This window comes from Ramularia collo-cygni (genome assembly GCF_900074925.1).
Source record: "Ramularia collo-cygni strain URUG2 genome assembly, contig: RCC_scaffold01, whole genome shotgun sequence".
Taxonomy (NCBI): domain Eukaryota; kingdom Fungi; phylum Ascomycota; class Dothideomycetes; order Mycosphaerellales; family Mycosphaerellaceae; genus Ramularia; species Ramularia collo-cygni.
In genome coordinates, this window is record NW_019716255.1 from 4,171,350 (window position 1) to 4,189,850 (window position 18,501).

The 18,501-nt window shown below is 51.4% G+C and overlaps 11 protein-coding genes and 1 non-coding gene; 7 read left to right on the forward strand and 5 right to left on the reverse strand.

The window, feature by feature from the left end:
* Positions 1 to 410: 410 nt before the first annotated feature.
* RCC_01367 (related to isotrichodermin C-15 hydroxylase (cytochrome P-450 monooxygenase CYP65A1)) lies at positions 411 to 2,226 on the forward strand (the record flags this gene model as incomplete). XM_023766637.1 has 6 exons in its annotated part: positions 411 to 618; positions 672 to 748; positions 802 to 918; positions 972 to 1,098; positions 1,146 to 1,403; positions 1,466 to 2,226. The coding sequence occupies 6 exons, from the start codon at positions 411 to 413 to the stop codon at positions 2,224 to 2,226; spliced, it is 1,548 nt and encodes a 515-aa protein (XP_023622405.1).
* Positions 2,227 to 2,640: 414 nt separating this feature from the next.
* Positions 2,641 to 3,753, forward strand: RCC_01368 (related to 3`-5` exonuclease; the record flags this gene model as incomplete). The annotated part of the gene is made up of 1 exon (XM_023766638.1): positions 2,641 to 3,753. The coding sequence occupies one exon, from the start codon at positions 2,641 to 2,643 to the stop codon at positions 3,751 to 3,753; it is 1,113 nt and encodes a 370-aa protein (XP_023622406.1).
* A 1,130-nt stretch (positions 3,754 to 4,883) lies between these two features.
* On the forward strand, positions 4,884 to 6,296 carry RCC_01369 (related to cyclopropane synthase; the record flags this gene model as incomplete). Its single annotated transcript, XM_023766639.1, has 1 exon — positions 4,884 to 6,296. One exon carries the CDS (start codon positions 4,884 to 4,886, stop codon positions 6,294 to 6,296), a length of 1,413 nt encoding a protein of 470 aa, XP_023622407.1.
* Positions 6,297 to 6,455: 159 nt separating this feature from the next.
* RCC_01370 (uncharacterized protein) lies at positions 6,456 to 7,172 on the reverse strand (the record flags this gene model as incomplete). The annotated part of the gene is made up of 1 exon (XM_023766640.1): positions 6,456 to 7,172. One exon carries the CDS (start codon positions 7,170 to 7,172, stop codon positions 6,456 to 6,458), a length of 717 nt encoding a protein of 238 aa, XP_023622408.1.
* A 567-nt stretch (positions 7,173 to 7,739) lies between these two features.
* On the forward strand, positions 7,740 to 7,876 carry tRNA. One transcript has 2 exons: positions 7,740 to 7,776; positions 7,842 to 7,876. It is a non-coding gene (tRNA).
* Positions 7,877 to 9,526: 1,650 nt separating this feature from the next.
* Positions 9,527 to 10,630, forward strand: RCC_01371 (related to short chain dehydrogenase/reductase (Ayr1); the record flags this gene model as incomplete). XM_023766641.1 has 5 exons in its annotated part: positions 9,527 to 9,602; positions 9,657 to 9,871; positions 9,923 to 10,012; positions 10,106 to 10,467; positions 10,537 to 10,630. The coding sequence occupies 5 exons, from the start codon at positions 9,527 to 9,529 to the stop codon at positions 10,628 to 10,630; spliced, it is 837 nt and encodes a 278-aa protein (XP_023622409.1).
* A 189-nt stretch (positions 10,631 to 10,819) lies between these two features.
* On the reverse strand, positions 10,820 to 11,488 carry RCC_01372 (related to Respiratory supercomplex factor 1, mitochondrial; the record flags this gene model as incomplete). XM_023766642.1 has 2 exons in its annotated part: positions 10,820 to 11,267; positions 11,325 to 11,488. 2 exons carry the CDS (start codon positions 11,486 to 11,488, stop codon positions 10,820 to 10,822), a joined length of 612 nt encoding a protein of 203 aa, XP_023622410.1.
* A 392-nt stretch (positions 11,489 to 11,880) lies between these two features.
* Positions 11,881 to 13,647, forward strand: RCC_01373 (probable threonine dehydratase, biosynthetic; the record flags this gene model as incomplete). XM_023766643.1 has 2 exons in its annotated part: positions 11,881 to 12,078; positions 12,130 to 13,647. 2 exons carry the CDS (start codon positions 11,881 to 11,883, stop codon positions 13,645 to 13,647), a joined length of 1,716 nt encoding a protein of 571 aa, XP_023622411.1.
* Positions 13,648 to 14,046: 399 nt separating this feature from the next.
* RCC_01374 (uncharacterized protein) lies at positions 14,047 to 14,673 on the forward strand (the record flags this gene model as incomplete). The annotated part of the gene is made up of 1 exon (XM_023766644.1): positions 14,047 to 14,673. One exon carries the CDS (start codon positions 14,047 to 14,049, stop codon positions 14,671 to 14,673), a length of 627 nt encoding a protein of 208 aa, XP_023622412.1.
* A 26-nt stretch (positions 14,674 to 14,699) lies between these two features.
* On the reverse strand, positions 14,700 to 15,698 carry RCC_01375 (related to endonuclease/exonuclease/phosphatase family protein; the record flags this gene model as incomplete). Its single annotated transcript, XM_023766645.1, has 1 exon — positions 14,700 to 15,698. The coding sequence occupies one exon, from the start codon at positions 15,696 to 15,698 to the stop codon at positions 14,700 to 14,702; it is 999 nt and encodes a 332-aa protein (XP_023622413.1).
* Positions 15,699 to 16,281: 583 nt separating this feature from the next.
* On the reverse strand, positions 16,282 to 17,374 carry RCC_12156 (uncharacterized protein; the record flags this gene model as incomplete). XM_023766646.1 has 4 exons in its annotated part: positions 16,282 to 16,653; positions 16,708 to 16,797; positions 16,850 to 17,293; positions 17,345 to 17,374. 4 exons carry the CDS (start codon positions 17,372 to 17,374, stop codon positions 16,282 to 16,284), a joined length of 936 nt encoding a protein of 311 aa, XP_023622414.1.
* Positions 17,375 to 17,856: 482 nt separating this feature from the next.
* Positions 17,857 to 18,498, reverse strand: RCC_12157 (uncharacterized protein; the record flags this gene model as incomplete). XM_023766647.1 has 2 exons in its annotated part: positions 17,857 to 18,280; positions 18,341 to 18,498. 2 exons carry the CDS (start codon positions 18,496 to 18,498, stop codon positions 17,857 to 17,859), a joined length of 582 nt encoding a protein of 193 aa, XP_023622415.1.
* Between the last annotated feature and the right edge of the window lie 3 nt (positions 18,499 to 18,501).

Genomic DNA, 18,501 nt, shown 5'->3' on the forward strand with positions numbered 1-18,501 from the left:
TATCTTTTGGTTGACGATCTTCCATACGCGGCTAGACTAAAGACCCATACTACGCTAATATAGTGAAACTTGGTGCTAACAGCTCACCGACTTGCGAAAGATCCCTGCCGAGAATCTGAGACTAGTCTTGTAGCATCCATCCCTTTGTTGGTTTTACGGTGATCCGATGTTAATACGAGTGAGCGGACACTTGCGATCACAGCCAGTCATCTAACAGCTGTCCGACGAGCCCTACCTAGACAATCGATAGACCTCCCAACACGTATACCCCTGCCACCATGTCGGCATTAATCGAAGGTTCTCTCGGAAATCGACGATGAGCGATTCAGAGTTTGAGCAGCCACACAAAATAATGCATCTCTCTCCAAAATTCCAAGTGGTCTCTGCTCTGAACCACACTTCTCCATACGATGGCGTTCGCTTCATCGACTGTGGTGCTCGTGACGGTGCTGAGCATTGTCGTCGTTGTGCTTGGCCAGACTATGTATCGGATTATATTTCATCCGTTGAAATCATTCCCTGGACCTTGGCTGAATGCCATCACGGAGCTTCCAAGTTCTTTGAGGCTCGCAAAAGGGGAACAGCATCGATACTACTACCGTCTACATCGGAAATATGGTAATCGCAATCCTTTCGATAAGTCTGTACCTTCTAAATCTTTTGTGTTTCAGGACCTGTGGTGAGAGTTGCTCCGAATGAATTGATATTCACCACCGATCAAGCGTGGCAGGATATCTACGGCCTCCGAGTAAGAACAAGGATATCGACGAAACATGATGAAAACTGATGATGACTCCGTAGAATGGAAGTGTCATGGAGAAGAGTCCGATTTTCATCGGCATCGTGTCGCCCATGAACGGTTGTGTGGGAGTTGGACTTGCGAGAGGCAAAGAACACACTCGTCAACGTAGAGCCTTGGTAAGTGTGATCCTTCGTTCATCGAGTATGTGCTCTGAGTCGCGGTTCTCTAGGCTCCCGGACTGTCCAAGAATGCCCTGTACAAGCAGGAAGAGATCATCCAGCACCACATCAACGCCCTGCTCAAGTTGCTGAATCAAATCCATGAGAAGAACAATCTTGCGAACATGGCAGACTATTGTAAGGAACTTTCGAGGGATTTTGCTCCCAGGCTTATCGATCTGCAGTCTCCTTTACGACATTCGATGCCATTGGTGATCTCTCATTCAGTGAACCTTTTGGATGCCTTGAGCAGAATAAAACCACGGAGTGGGCCAGTGCAATGCGTCAAGTAGTGATCTTCGCGTCCTACGATCAAGCCATACGACGCGTGGCAGGAGTCGATTCCTGGCTCCGCAACGTGTTGCTGCGACTCTGCATGCCTGCTGAAGCTACGAAATGGAGGATGTTGCATGTCCAGAAGTCGATAGAGAAGACAACACAGCGTAAGTAGCACTCGTTCCAAGACCATCCGTTCAAAGCTGCCACTGATTTTTCTCTCGAATAGGCCTCGCGAAACCGGACTCCTCAAAGCAAGACATGATATATCATCTCCTTCGCGAAGAAGATCCCAAGAAGGCCCTCAATCAAGACGAGATCAAATTGAACATGATGCTCTACATCTCAGCAGGCTCCGAGACGACTTCTATAACACTTACAGCATGGGCATACCTGATCTGTACCCATCCAGAGGCCTACAAGATCCTGACCTCCGAGATCCGCTCGACCTTCTCTTCTGCACAGGACATCAAGGTCGACTCGGTCATGAGTCTCCCATATTTGGGAGCAACAATCAACGAAGCCTTACGTCTCTTTACGCCCGGCGCTGTTGCTATGCAGCGAATTGTTCCTGCCGGTGGTGCTGTGATCGATGGCCAATTCGTGCCAGCTGGAACTACTGTTAGTGTGGCTCCATGGGCTGCTTCTCGCTCTCCAGACAATTTTGCGGATCCGGACGCTTTCAGACCTGAACGCTGGCTTCAGGATCGGGAAGCCTACCGCAGTGATGAGTTCGCGGGCGACAGGTTAGGTGCTTCCAGACCTTTTGGCTATGGGCCTAAGAGATGTATCGGGGAGGACCTGTCATACTTGGAGGCAAGGTTGATCATTGCTCATGTTCTGTTCAAGTTTGATATGGAGCTTGATATGGATGGGAAGGCTGCGGAGTCGAATCGCCTGTGGAGTTTGCGGCCTGACAATGACGGGATCAAGCTGTATCAGGTTTTGATGAAGCCAGATCTATGGGTGCGACTTAGCGAGCGCGTCTGAGAGTGAGCCATTGTGAGGTTCTTCTAGCAGATGAGCAGTCGGGGAAGGGTTTGAGGATAGAGCGGCTCTTGATCAAAAGTTGAGGGAATGTTTTCCAACAGGTCTTTCTTTGCTCCGCGTCATGACAAATTCCCAGCGCCCATGGTTTTTGAGTTGCTCGTCTGTGTGTAGGTGGTAGTTTGGTCTGTCGGTAACACAGGTCTATCCCGGAATCGAAACAGATCATTGGAGACCGACGATCTTCATGCGACTGCGATGTATTGTCCGGACAGAAGAGCATGTACCAGGCATGCCTACATAAACACTAACCCTAACTCTAACCGGGCTACTAGCGTGCGGCCGCTCCCATGAAAAAGTTCCAGATCGCCGAGACCAACTCTATCGGACGTTCAAGTTCAACATGCACAACACGACATGGCCGGGCCGGATCTCCAGCATTTGTCGAGCAACTGGAAGATCTTGCAAGAGCGACTGAAGGCTGGAAAGAGGCAAGAGGTAGCCAAGAATGGACTGAAACGCAAGAGAGAGTTGGAGGAGAAGAAGAGCAAAGTCGCCAAAGACGACAAAGACGACAAACCAAAGAAGCGCAAGATGGGAGGTTACATATCGACACCCGCCAGCGCGGGCAGCAGCACAACACGGGAAAAAGAAGCCAAACTGATGCAGGTCCACGACATCCCCGCTGCCGACATCACAGCTGCCTATGGATCCTCCTCCATCTCCAATCGCTCCTACACAGATACGCCCAACAGCGGACTACATCCGACTCATAAGCTGGGCAAATACCTCGCACTTGATTGTGAAATGGTTGGTACAGGTCCTCCGCCTCATAGCGACAATCTTCTCGCCCGCGCATCGGTGGTCAACTTTCACGGCGAACAAGTGTACGACTCATACGTCCAGCCACCACCCAAAGCGCGAGTGGAAGACTACAGGACACACGTCTCTGGTATAAAACCACATCATATGCGTGCTCCATATGCGCGATCATTTGCAGAGGTACAGGCGGACGTTGCTAGATTGTTGCAGGGTAGGATTCTGGTCGGACACGCGTTGAGGAACGATTTGAATGCGCTGCTGCTCACTCACCCGAAGAGTGCGCAACGAGATACGAGCCGGTATGCGAAGTTCCGTGTTGAAAGTCGGGGAAAGCCGCCCGCGTTGAGGAAGTTGGCCAAGAGCGAACTGGGAATGGACATTCAGACGGGAGAGCACTCTAGTATTGAGGATGCGCGCGCTACCATGGCACTGTTTCGGAAGGAGAAGGTGGGATTTGAAGAGGATGCCAGGAAGCGCTTTGGACAGGAGAGAGCGCAGAAAGGGAGAGCGATGGCAGAGATGTCGCCTAGTGTGGAGGATAGCGAGGACGACGTGGTGGAGGAAGATGACGGCGACTTGGACTTGATTGAAGGTGAAGAGGATGATGAGTATGCCGATGAACTGCCTGTGTCGGAGAGGGTTGGAGCTGGTCAGGGCGGTGCAGGGAGCAAGAAAAAGAAGAAGAAGARGCGGACAAAGCGCAAGTGAGAAGACTACAAGATCGATTGTGTTCCGAAGGACATGTGTTGGAGCTTCACCATAGGACGTCGTGCTCGACGGTACATGTACTACTGCTCTACAGCATCGAGTCGCATCGATCTTCGTCCATGTCGGACCTTCCGTGGAGGTGGGATATCCGATCCGTTCTCTCGGTTCGGTACACGTTCGTTGTACTCCACACGATACCTTTCAGAGCATAGCCAAGATCATTACTTCTACAAGGCACAAGATACTTTGAAGATCGTTCTCCAAGGGTAGGTAACATAAGGTAGCATACAGCACCTTCACGTATCGGAACAAAACCCGACAAGCACTCTCTGCCGCTGGCGTCAGCAAAACAAGTCCTTCGGGTTATACTCCGATGCAGTTTCCAGGAACGCGCTGCTGTCCCTTTAATTCAGGTACATTTGATCTCAGGTGACGATCCAATCTTCCAGTCTGCTGGGATCCGGATCGGCATTATTCCAATGCCCCCACTAGGTACTAGTCTTATCGATCTCTCACCCAAGAAATCAATGCCGGTAAGCTGCAGCCCAAGCTCGACTTGGTGTCCACAAGTAATTTATCAGAGCGACCTCGTCTCCCATCGCCACAATGTAAAGTCCAGCTTCTGCGCCGATGAAATCCTTCTCCTCCATGCCAGGTGGTCTCCTCCACACGAACGGCGGCGACAAAAAGTCCGAAGCGCCGGCGGCCTGCCCATCCGAGGGGCTAAATTTCTCTAATCAAGGATCTCCGCACCCACCACGATACCCTTTGCAGCTCATCGATGACGCTATGGAGTCAACAATAATCATCCAAAGCGGGAAGTGGTGCCTTGAAGGCTGTGAGACCGCATTTCTAATTGTCCCGGTCCCGACGCAGCCGGAAAACGTTGACAGTGGGATGGCTGGTATGTAGGCCCTTTGTCTCTCATAAACTCCGCACCTCTGAATCCTCGCGCTTGCTCATTTCTCCCACTTTTCGTCGTCCTTTCCCCTTCCTTCTACCCCACCGCCTGTACATATCCCTCCCTTCATGAACATGATCGCGTAATCTCAAAGAAGCATTGTTTCTTGCGCCATTTCCCCTCCATCCTCCCAATCCCAATCTCAATCCCGATTGCCAAAAACAGTACAATGAACGTCGCCGAACGCGCCGCGGGCCTGGTGAGCTACGCCGGGTCGTTTGCATGGCCTTCGCTCCTATCGCTTTCACGTGGTGCATCCCTCGGCTTGCTTCGGAAAATCCAGGTGGGATCGCTGCAAGTGACAGACTCAGATGGAAGCATTACAATTTGTGGGAGTCCACGACGGGCTGGAGAAGTGCTCGACAGCGAAAAGACCGTCTATTCCACCCCTCATACTGAATTGCGCGTGCTGAACGATCTTTTCTGGGTCCGGCTGGTGCTGTTCGCGGACATGGGTTTCGCCGAATCGTACATGCTTGGAGAAGTTAGCTGTTCAGACCTGACAGCATTCTTCAAGCTGTTCATTGCGAACAAGAGCCATCTCTCCAATGGCACGACATTGTCGTCTACGGTGTTGGGAAAGCTTAGCGCATTGGTCAGGAAGACGAATACCCTCACGAATGCACGTCTCAACATTGCAGCACACTACGATATCAGCAATGACATGTTTGCTGCTTTCCTCAGCCCGGACATGACCTACAGTTGCCCAATCTGGCTACCGAAATACGATCCTTTCTCTTCCGAGGAGACCCTCGAGCAGGCCCAATACCGAAAGTTGAACCGCTTCATCGACAATGCCAGGATCAAGAGTACGGACCACGTTCTTGAAATTGGGACCGGCTGGGGCAGCTTCGCGATGCTGGCTGTGGAAAAGACGGGATGCAGAGTCACCAGCCTTACGCTCTCTTCCGAGCAGAAGAAGTTGGCAGAAGATCGCATCAAGGCAGCAGGCTTCGCAGACAAGATCAAAGTTCTACTTTGTGACTATCGCAGTCTCCCAATTCCCAAGGAAGAAAAGAACAAGTACGACAAGGTCGTCTCGATTGAGATGTTGGAAGCTGTAGGAAAGGAATTCCTTGCGACTTACTTCCGCTGTATCGATAACCTCCTCAAGTCGGATGGAGGCGTGGCCGTGTTTCAATGCATCACGATCCCAGAATCTCGATATGTCGGATATACCGCCTCGGACGATTTCATCCGGCGGTACATCTTCCCAGGCGGCCATCTTCCTACGATCACTCAGCTCCTTGACTCCATCCGCGAAGGATCGTCAAACTCGAAGAAAGGTGTGCAGCCGAGACTTATACCCGAGAGTATAGAGAACATTGGACCTCATTACGCAAAGACGCTGAGGCTGTGKAGACAAAGCTTTATGCAGACTTTCCAAGAAAAGATCCGGYCTGCGTTGTTGAACGAGCATTCGGGGAAGATGGGAGACGACGATATTGAGGTGTTCAAGAGGAAGTGGGAGTACTACTTTGCGTATTGTGAGGCTGGGTTTGCCACGAAGACGCTGGGAGATGTCATTCTGACTGTAGGACGGGAGGGTGCTGTTGAGATGATGGAGGAAGTGCCGTTGTGATGTTGACATGCGTGATGACGCTGGAGGAGTTATATGCTGCGCTTCAGCGTTGAGCAAGGCGTTTGTGGGATATTTTTTACCGATGAAGCATTATAGATCGTTCTGGGAGCATGGCAATCCTAATGTCACTCGATTACCGCACCACCTGCCATGTACATTTCATGAATCGTCCTCTTTCTTGATTTTGACCTGTTCTTCTGCTTTCACCTCTTGCTTGACCTTTGACTTGTCCTTCTTCTTAACCTTCTTCCCACTCTTCTCCCAGTCGGCCTTCTCCTTCTTCCACTCCTCCTTCAACGTCAAGTACGCCCGATCCTCAATGCAAGCCCTCCATACCACTTTGAACACCTCACTAGCAGCCGCTTTCTCCTCCATACCATCATGTCCTTCGCTCTTGGGGAGAATCGTCCTTTCCCCACCATCCCTCTCCAATTCCCGTTCACTCTTATTGTACTTCTTCCCACCTTTATGATTCGCATACCGCCTCGCTCGCGTCATTCCCATCTGTATGAACTTCCTGGCCATGTCCGCGCCAACGAAATCCTCAACATGAATGTAAAAGTCAAAAGCTTTTTTTAATGTTTGGGAGGATTCTTTCGCGATTGGGACGGTTCGGAAACGCCAATGAGGGAGGAGGATGGATTTGTAGGGTTCGAATGTTAAAACGCCTTGCTCGCCGCGGGCTATTGCGTAGGACATTCGGAGGRATTGGGAGGATACGGATGGAGTTGGGAAGGATGGTATTTCGGGAGAAGGCTTGTCGGACGACGAGGACAGAGGTGAGGAAAGCTCCTGCTTTGAGGAGGTCTTGGATGTGGACGAGTCGGTCTGGTGGCCATTCTTATTGACTGTAGTTTGCCGCGTAGTGCGAGGCATTGCCTCGACTTGATTGTTTCTCAACTCATCGAGTGGCTTTTAGTTTGTCAATGAGATGAGCTTTGACGGGAATGTTGAGGTTTGTCGATGACGGCGTAACGATGATGAGCTTCGCCCTGCCAAGACATGGCCATGCACGCGATGTACCACTCGTTCAAATGCAATCTCGCGAATTTCAAGGCAATGGAATGTATGCGGCTTGTCCGTGAAGTCACATGCCTGCATCGGGATGAGCCGTACCTGGCAGCAAGTTAGTCGCAAAGCCAGGTGAATGATTTTCGACCTGAGCTGGAATATCGACTTACGCATCACCTCAGCATCGTATGGGCTTTGTGGTATACCAAACTCACCGTCGAACTGTGCTCGTGATGACCGTGCACGGAGGTGCGTGTCAATTGATTATTAGACTCGATTGATGTTTCATTCCGTAGCAGCTGGGGCTAAGGAAAGGCCTCGCACGGGAACTGACCTCTGGGCATCGAGTTGGTCACTCAACGCCGGCTATTGTTCGGACTTTGGAAAAAGAATTATCAACAAGCACGGCCACCCGTGGCTCATCAAGTAATCGGTTGATTAGTGTAGCGGTCATCACATCGGATTCTGATCATCAGAACCTTCCGGGAACCCGTGAGTATACTTGAATGTCACCACAATCGAACCTTTCATGCTAACCCATGATAGCGGTTCGATTCCGGGATCGACCTCAGTGTCAAACTTCCCCCCAGTATCATACTGGGTCTTCCTTTTTSCTCTTTGGCAGATCATGCAGCGGCTTTCAGTTGGTCCTACGTAGCATGTACACGGCTGCCAACGCTGTGGTGCAAACCTTTTGCCTGCCTTAGACCGAGCCGACAACTATTACATACACTCCACTTGGGAGGTCAACGAATCGCCGGATGCACCGTCTAACTTCAATAATGTGTGGCAAACAATGGCTCAGATCGCTGTTAGGAGCTAGACGAATACATCACCATGGCAGCTGATGTCCGGAATAATGCTGTCGGCCAAGGGAAAATKTTTGACTTGGTGACATTCACTCACCTTGGTGCCAAGAGTCACAGTTGCCCTATTTGACAATTGTGGCCAACTTCCGGTCCAGCCCAACTTCTCCACCTTCCAGCTCCATTGCTCTTGAGTCTATCTTGTGCACATCATAGAAGCCATCACAAGCGCCCTCTTACATCAATATGTCCATTTTTTGCTTACGCGAGGATGCGCCTGATTGAGTCGTCGACGACTCTGGCTCAGGTGTCAAACACTATGTCCACCTTCTGCTCACGCGAAGATACGACGACATGTCCAGCCTCAGCTCACACAGACTGCGACCGCACTGGATGATGCTGCCCATCCGTCTTCGCCCACGCGAGTATGCGATGGCCTTTTTCCATCGATTGGTCTTCTACGTGCAGATCCTTGGAGAGGAAGATGCATGTCCCACAGCAAAGTCCCAGCTCTGCTTTCTCCGAGGCAACACCAGATGCCACCAGGAGTAAGGCAGAAGGCTTCAATTCCATGCTGCGAGAGCAATAGTCTTGCGGCGCCTGGTTCATGTKCATCTGTCGGTTCGTGATCTCATTGAAACCAGCTCACGCGTGGCCCAGGTACCATCCACTTGTAAGCTCGCAGTAACTTAGGCGACGAGAGCGAATCACTGTATGACCCAGCATCAAGCAGCAGTATGAACAGCTCAATCTAGATTGCTTAGGAGCTGGTGCACTGGGCACTCGACCATGGGAACCGGCTATTGAGAGGACCGCAGGAGGAGGAAAGCGGATTGACAACCCGAGATCGATTCCTGCATGAGAGTACATCTTCAGTCTTGCTCAGGTGGATATTGGTGTCTTCATGAGCGTCCATTCCTGAGCACCGATGTTGATCTTGCCGGTCCCAAAGTAAAGCCAGGATCCATGGCTCTTCCCCAAGCAAATTACCAGGTGGCTTTCATTTTCGTTTCATTGTTCTCGAGCAAGGTAGTTGTATTCTACGTCTTTGAACTTCTGCTGATGGGTATCACTCAATCCACGGCTGTTCTCTCCAAATGCCATACTATCGGCATAGGCATCTCACAGTGCAGAATCTGCATTTCTGAAGAGATGCGTAGCGACGCAGAGGCTGTTGGGGTCTTGAAAGCCCTGTACGGTGATCTGAGCAGCCATATCGATAGCGGGGAATGGATGAGGTAGCGGCAGGCACGCTCATTCATGCTATACAGAGTATTGTACAGGTGCGAGTCGACCCTTATATGAGATGCGATGTCAGCGCTAGCGATAACCATGCGTCGATCTTTCGATTGCCCAGCCTCGGCAACATACATCAGCAACGACATCACTCATCGACATCGACATTAATCAAAAATGGCAAAATCTGTTCTCATAACGGGCTGCTCGTCAGGCATTGGCCATGCCCTTGCACAAGAGTTCAAAAGCAAGGGTAAAATACTCAAGCGTGCAAACGGACCTCTCAACAAGACCTGACCTTTGATAGGACTACGAGTCTTCGCCACGGCACGTAAAACAGAGTCGATATCAGATCTTGCAGAGCAAGGAATCGAAACGCTTGCTCTCGAAGTGAATGATATTGAAAGCATCAATGCACTTTACGATGAAGTAGCCTCGAGAACAAATGGATCTCTTGACTACCTAGTCAACAACGCAGGTCRGAATTACACTGTACCGGCGTTAGATGTGGAGATTGATGAGGTTTGGTGATGATACCTACAGGAGAGAATCAGCTTCTAAGACTACTTCCAGATCCGCCTGACGTACGAGACGAACCTGTTCAGTATCATGCGTATGTGCCAGAAGTTCGCGCCGCTATTGATGAATGCCAAGGGAACGATTGTAAGCAGACCAAACCGTGGAAGACATACAGCTTGTCTCGAATCCTTGGCCCAATATCTTCAACACGCGCTGACCTTCGTGCTCCATATGTAGGTACAAATTGGCAGTCTTGCAGGCGTCATCCCCTACGTATTTGGCAGCGTCTACAACTCCTCCAAGGCGGCTCTGCACCACTACAGCAACACACTCCGAGTGGAATTGAAGCCCTTTGATGTACGCGTGGTGACTATCGTGACAGGCGGTGTCAAGTCCAGCATTGCTCGTACGCATCGGGAACTGCCAGATGATTCCGTGTACCTCCCAATCCRGAAAGAGTATGAGGAGCGGCTCGTTCACAGTCAGACCAGCTCCATCCCGAACGAGGAGTACGCGACTACGGTCGTCCGACACGTCTTGAACAGACCAAGCAACCACTTCTGGGCCGGTGGCAAGACTTGGCTTGTGTGGTTCGTTACGTAAGTCGTCTGGCATCAGCCTTCAGCACCTTTCTTGCTCGCCCCATGATGTTGCTAACGCTCTCTCAGCACATTCTTCCCTCGATGGGTGATGGATAGGACGATGTCGAACATGTTCAAGCTCTGGAAGCTGAACGGAACTCGCACCAAGAAGATTGCTTGAAAGATAATCCCCTAAACTTCCAAGTATTCTCGCCCTTCTGCTCCCAGCTTGTCGACGTGAGTGCGATGGTTTGAGCAGAACGAGCGTGATCGGGTTATTCGTGCTTGAGGCGAGATTTGGTACAGTTTCGGCAGCCAGTGCATGCTATGCTTCACAATATACAATAGAACTTCCATACGCTCACTTGGCTCATCTCCGCCCTTGCCAGAGCTCCTGTACGGCGGCCAAGATCTTGCCTTGTCTTCGGCTCTCACACTCCTCCAACACATTTCGTACCTCTCCAAAACCCCCCTTTGGCTGTCCAGCATCCTGTTTCTGCTGGTCCTCAAGTGCTCGCCTCTCCTCCTCGCTGTACTTCTGGGTCTCCGCCGTCTTGCCCTYGATCAATCGATTGCGCATCTGTCTAAGCTCCTGCTCTTCCTCGTCACGAATCTCCAGTTCCTTCAACCAAGCTCCGTGCTTCTCCTTGGTCTTCTTCTCTTCGACCAGCCCATCAAACTCCTTCCTCTTCACTCTGTCGCCCTCCCAGTATGCGGATCCGGCAATCATTGCGAGAATGGTGAAACCTTGAGCGTAGATACGGCGACGGAACATGCGGTTTGTTCGGTATTTGTCTCCTGAACGCATTGATCGAGTACTAGGAAACGCATCAATCGACATGTACTTCGTGGTGATCATTCCTCGCAACACTCACGCTTCATACAACGCCCAGCAAGTCAAGGCGCACCCCAGTGGGATCAGAGGCTCCTGGAGGACCTTCCTCTTGAACTTGCCCCATCTCGACTCTTCATAGAAATCCTCGTTGCCATCAAAAGACGACGGCGGCGGCGCCGTGTTGATGTTACCCGGAACCGACATTACGGTCGCGTGCTATACTTTGGGGGCAACCTCTTCGCTCGAATGGTGGTGGCGCTGCGGGATAGTAAGAGTCGTTCCAGAGACAATGGGCTGCGTATATACACACTACAGAGACAGCTTGTTGGCAGCGCACCGGTCGTCGAAGTGAAGAAGTGGAGGAGTACTCTACGAATACCGGAGCAATCATGCTCATCACTTCATCCGCGTCATTGAGCAGCGCATATAAAATTTAAGCTTCTTTATGCACAGACTGCACAACGCTCCAATGCTTGACCATGCAACATTCGACTCACCACCTCCTCTGAGTTCGAACAAATTACAACACACCGCCGAAACATCATTTCGGTCGTTCTGTCAAACGCATCGACATTGTCGATGCAAAATCGGTGACAATGGCGGCAAACGGAGTGTCAAATGGCACACACGCGTCCGAGCCGACCTCACCGCAAAGCAAGACACAACGCAACAGCCTCGCTCTGACGGAGTACTCTGCGGAGCCTTCAGGTCAGGACCCCTCACCCCTGGTCCAAGATGGCACTCACAAGTCTGTCGTGCCGGATCATCTCCTTCTTCCCAATGGCTTCCCGGATGTAAGTGAAGTAACTTCCCACAACACTCAACATCACTAAAATTCATTGCAGTACATTCGCTTGATCACAACAGCAAAAGTCTACGATGTGGTGGAGCAAACTCCCCTCACCCACGCCATCAATGTCAGCAATCGGCTCGAGACCCAAGTCTTCCTCAAGCGGGAAGATCTGCTTCCCGTATTCTCCTTCAAACTGAGAGGTGCCTACAACAAGATGGCCCATCTCAGCCAAGAAGAGAGATGGAAGGGTGTCATTGCTTGCTCGGCTGGTAACCATGCCCAAGGTGTTGCCTATTCCGCTCGAAAGCTCCGCATTCCTGCAACCATCACAATGCCCGTTGGAACTCCCGCCATCAAGCACCAGAATGTGTCTAGACTTGGCGGAAACGTCGTGCTACACGGACAGGATTTTGACGAAGCAAAAGCCGAGTGTAACCGGAGAGCAGAGGCGAATGGTTTGATCAACATCCCTCCATTCGATGACCCATATGTCATCGCCGGACAGGGAACGATTGGAGCCGAAATTCTACGACAAGCAGACCTTAGCAAGCTGGAAGCTATATTCTGCTGTGTTGGAGGCGGTGGACTCATTGCCGGCGTAGGCGTCTACATTAAGCGATTTGCACCTCACATCAAGATCATCGGAGTGGAGACCTATGATGCGAATGCATTGCTCCAGTCGTTGAAGCTGAAGAAGCGTGTGACGCTTTCTGAGGTGGGACTATTCGCAGATGGTGCCGCTGTGAAGACTGTCGGCGAAGAGACGTTCCGCATCTGCATGGAAGTCGTGGACGACATCATCCAAGTCGACACCGACGACATTTGTGCTGCTATCAAGGACGTCTTCGAAGACACGCGCTCCATCCTCGAGCCAGCGGGGGCTCTCTCGCTTGCTGGACTCAAAAAGTACGTCGCGTCCAACCCATCCGGGGACACGAGTCGCCAGTTGGTAGCACTTGCCAGTGGAGCGAACATGAACTTCGATCGACTCAGATTCGTCGCTGAACGTGCCGCCATCGGTGAGAAGAAAGAGGCACTTCTCGCGGTTACTATCCCCGAGACGCCTGGCTCATTTGCCAAGCTCGTAGCGACGGTCAACCCAATGGTCGTTACCGAGTTCTGCTACCGTTACCACGACGCCACAGCTGCGAGCGTATTGATGGGTATTCAGGTTTCGGCAGCAACTCGAACCCGCGATGTTCTGGACTTGTTACAGCGCCTGGAGAAGGAGGGCATGACGGCGCGCGATATCAGCGGCGACGAAATTGCCAAGAGCCACATCCGGTATCTGGTCGGTGGACGCAGCACTGCTGAGAATGAGAGGTTGTTTGCCTTTGAATTCCCGGAGCGCGGTGGCGCACTGTACAAGTTCCTTACGACTTTGCAGCCTGGGTTCAACATTAGTTTGTTTCATTACAGGAACTACGGCGGTGATATCGGCAAGGTTCTTGCTGGTATTCAATGCCCCGCTGGTGAGGAAGAGGGCCTCACGGCTTTCCTCAAGGAGCTGGGTTACGGCTACACCGAGGAGACTGACAACGAGACGTACAAGATGTTCATGAGAGGATGATATCTCAATAGCAGGAGATAGTCTGAAGCGGGAACTCATTGGGAATATGGCGTGGGTCATGCTTTACGGTGTTGTATAGAGATGGCATGGCGTTGGGAGGAGGGCCGTCTTCAATGATGAGCTTTGCTTTAACGTTAGTCTTGTTTTCTGCCAGCACGCATGCAACATTCAAACCGGTCTGGGAGCTTTTGATTTGCTCACTCATCTGATCCATTGTGCCCTTGAAGATCTGGGACTAAGCTCGCGTGCCCTTCGCGTTCTCGTGACGGTGGCCCATATTGACGGAAGCGGACATTCTGGAAATTTGATGATGACTTCATTCCAGGGAGCTTGAACATATACATCCAAACTTCCTCACTCTCCTCATCTCTGCTACACTTCCCCATTATTCACCACACCATGGGCTCATCAGGATCAAAAGCAGCCCGAGCAGCAGGCTCTACAGCTCGTCAATATCCCACAAGAGCTCCAACCACGTCCTCGACGTCAGCGCCAGCAGCCACGTCCAATGCGCCGCCACAAGCACCACCCGCAGCAACACGATCATCATCCGGTCCAACAGTTCGACCCACTCCCCATGCAAGCGGTTCCCGCGACGAAGCAATCAACTTAGATGCTTCAGACCCGGATTTCGCCCAGTCGCTACGTACTCTAGGACCTGTACAACCCAACCCAACAATGTCGCCCACATCCGCCTTCCAAAACGGTCAAGGCGTACAACGCAATACACCAGACCTTCGCAAAAACCCCGCGATCATGGTCCTCTCCGCACGTTCGCGCCTGCAAGACGAAGCAGACGCGGAGTTTGAAGAAGGTGGCAGGCGCGGACACGTCGGCAGGCAGTATTTGGATGTCTACACCATCAGACAGATTTTACAGATGCGTGATCAAAGAAAGCAGTCTGCCGCGGAGATTGAGAAGACTCTGGGATTGAAGGAAGGTGTGGTTGCGAGGCTTGGTGGGCCTGGTGTTGTGGCCATGGCTTATGACACGGGTCGAGCACAGCAGGAGATCAATATGGTTTGAGTTTACCTTACGCTGGAGTGATGATACTATCCGGAAATCCTCAAGACTGCCTTCACGCCTAAGTGGTCGGTTATCCAAGGCGCGTCAAATCCTAGCCTGACCAAGTGGTCCCGCTCTGCTGGATCTTCCACCAAAACATCCGCGCCGAACTYTTCAAAGGATAACAGCTCAACGTCGCCACAGAAGTACACCTTGTCCATTCTGCTGGTCCCGAATCGCTCCCGCTGCGATGTAGCTGCCTGATGGCCCCAGGTATGCCCTGCAGCATCATCCTCTTTGCCACCAAGTTCGAGATACGCGTCCTTGAGCTCATTGTCTAAGTGCAGATTTCTATCAAAAGGCTGAATGGCATTGAGATCTCCAGCCAACACAGCAGCTTGTATAGAAGGCTTGTGCATATACTCCGCGCAGATCTGCATCTGCGGTATTCGGTATGGCGGGTCCAATGCAAGACTCTCCAGATGTGTATTGCAAAGTCGAACGGTCTTGTTGTTGATGATAACATCTACGAACAAGCCGTCCCGCTCCATGCGAGATTTKGAGTAGTGTACTCGAAAGCAGGATGAGATTGGAAGGCGACGATCAATCAGGCTGATAGTCCCATAATGACCAGACGACCAATTCTCGACACCAATATCAGTCAAAGCGRATGTCTTCCGGATCCACTCGTCGGCCGCTATGGTTTCAAGGTCTCCCAATACGCATTCTTGAAGGTATATGACTGTCGTGGTATCTTCTTGGTCTAAAGCTGTAGTGACCAAGTGCTTGAGATGCGAGACGGCTGCTCGCATACGGCTCTTTGCAAATGGAAGCATGAAGTCTATGTTCCAAGAGTAGAGCGCTAGCTTTTGCGGGTCCAAATTTTTGGGGAGCGCCGGCATTGGCGAAGTGCTCTCTTGCGCTTTCCAGCCGTTGTCACCGAAGTAATAGTACGGCTGAGCGCTTGGGGTGTCGTTTTGCCATGGTGTGCTCGTCCTCTTCTTTTGTTCGATAAGCTGGACTGACTGGCGAACGACGTCGTCCATGATGCGATTTCTCGAATGGAACAAACGTCGCAACATTCAAGCATTCAAAGAATCCGTGTCTCAAGGCTCGGGGTCGCAGGAACATGAAGTCCTCATCATGGTCGTGGTGCTTGGTTGTCACCTGCAGCTCGCCATGAGCCCCGCAACGGAACCTCGCTGGCTTTTTGAAGATTAACTGCACAACTTACCTGCCGACATATCGTCAGAGCATTGCCCTATTGGACTCTGAACTCTCACACTGAATTCGCATGAAACAACCTTGCTGCTCGCGAACATTTGTCTAATAGGGACGAATCTCAAAGGATTTCTTGAGCTTCAGCAGACTGTCTCACGACATCCCAATACTCTCTACCATCCCGATCGCTTCCTGGCCACCTACCTAGTACAGCCGCTCGTATCTGGGCAAGCCCTGTACCATTACCTCTAGCAATTGCGTCTTATGGTAGTAGAGGCTGTTTGCACTGAGACTGGCATGGAGTTGGGCAGACACCATGGAACCACAGATCCAATTATTGGCGGGATCAAAGGGATGAAATCATTGAATGAGATGAATCAAACGGCTGGTGAAGACGCGCTTTTGCCATTAACTATCTCGTCGTATGCCCTGGTCTATCGGATCACTGACAGTCCGCTCCGGACTGAGAGGCGCCTTCAAGTGGCTACGATCGGCCGGCATGATGAAGTTCAGCAAAACCGCCACAAGCATCGTCAGAATGAAAGGTGTTTCCACCAGAAGATTCACCCCCTCCAGGAAACCCGCGAGCTGTACGTTTGGACCAGTGTAGTTCAGGACATCCGAAAACCATGTTGGTGTAACGATATTCAGTAGCCCCATACCGAGAGATGCCGAGAGGATGAACCGGTCGCGGCGAGTCCACGGAATAGTGGCGAGAATCCTGAGACCGGAGACTGCGATTGTGGCGTAGAGGAAGACTTGCATACCACCGAGAATGACCTGAATTGGCTTGTTAGCAGACATACAAATTTTGGGCCAAAGCAAGCTTCTTACCGATGGCATGGCAGCGAACACAGCTCCAAACTTCCCGAAGATGCCCATGATTATGAGGATGATGCAGGCACAATAGCCTGCGCGACGACTCTAGAGTGATCCGTTAGCATCACTTCTACATCATTGCCCGATCTGCCCTCACCGCGTTGCTGGTCACAATAATCACTCCATTATTGCCCGCATGGGACACCATTGGTAGGGACATTGCTAGGCCCGAGATCAGGGTTCCAGTAGCATCACACAGGATTCCACCCTGAATTCTTGTATTTGCTTTGATGCCTTCAACATCGATGCCTGAGATCTCGGACGTCGAAATTATGGAAGGCATGCACACAAGAGCTTCGCAGACGAATAGGATCATGAGCGGGAGGATCAACGTTCCGTCTACCCTCAACTTGAATGTCTCCGCCCATAGGAAGGTCGCCTTTGGAGCCTGGTGTATTTGCGTTGCTGACCAGTATCCAAGCGCCCCAGAAATCGTGCTACCGACTGCGAGACCGATGATAATGCCCGCGCTTTTCATCAGAGGGCTCCCTATCATTTCGACGATGAGGATCGTTACAAACACGCTGAAGCCCATCCCAATCTGTTCTAGAAGTTAGTCGCACCATCAGCGAAGCACGGTAGATTCACTCACGAATCGAGCATCTCCCCAGGGCAACGGCATCGGAGCTCTGATATTTGGACACAGTCTGTAGAGTCCAGTCGTCACATCTYTGCAACTGGCTCCCCCACCCCAAGATTCCGCGGCAGTGCTGACAAGGTATAAGCCGAGCACTAAGAGCAAGTTCCCTGTCACGACGGAGGGAAAGACTCGCTTCAAAGTCTTTGCTGGAACGAATGAGACTAGGAATTGTGCCCAGACGCAGACCAGGATACTGCCTWTTAGTCTACCATAGGCATCTGGACATGGCAATTTGGTACCGTCTTCGCTGCTTGGGCAGAAGCCACTGGCGTAGAGCGGTGCTGCGTACTTGATGGCTGTGAGAGAAAGATGTTAGCGAAGCTGTGTCGACATTGTATGGTTGATCGTTCATAAGTCTCGACGATAAGAACATTTACACAGATTGAGAGAATCATGCCGAGCGTTCTCTCAAAGCATCAAACATCCTGGAGATGGAGAGCACCTTTGGCCCAGTTTCCCCGGAACTAGACAGAGGGACGATGAGAAGCTCTAGCTCTTTGACACACACACACACACACACACACACACACACATGACTTGCCAATCGGGATGATTTCGAACGTCGGACCAACGACAGAAAGCACACCAGTTCCAAAGTAGTACGGAGTACCTCGAATCCTCGATCTCGTGATTTGCAGAAAGCTCGCAATACCAGTTGTGATGAAACCAGCAGAGACCAAATACGCACTCGTCTGCGCATCCAGATAGAATGCTCCTCTCGAGATTGCCAGAACCGGAGTGATGATTCCAGAAACCTTGGTCAGCGCATGCTGGAGACCGAGGATGAGGATCAGAAGCAACGGGATGCGGTCGTTGGGGAAGAAGAATGGTGGAACGTGATCCTTGTACTTTTTGTTGAAGGGCCATATGTTTGGAGTGAAGAGATATCTGTGTTGCGCGGTAAGTCGAGTACACGCGCGCGGGAGAGGAGGAATGATTTGAGCTTACTTGTAATCGTAGTCGCCAATAAGGCCTTCTCGAGTCGTGAAGAGGAACCTGATCTCTTCCCACATTGCATTCCATCCCGCCGGTGGCTGAACTCGATCAGCTGGCACATATTCTCCTGAGCTTGGCGGAGATTGCGCCTCGACATACTCATTGCCCATCTC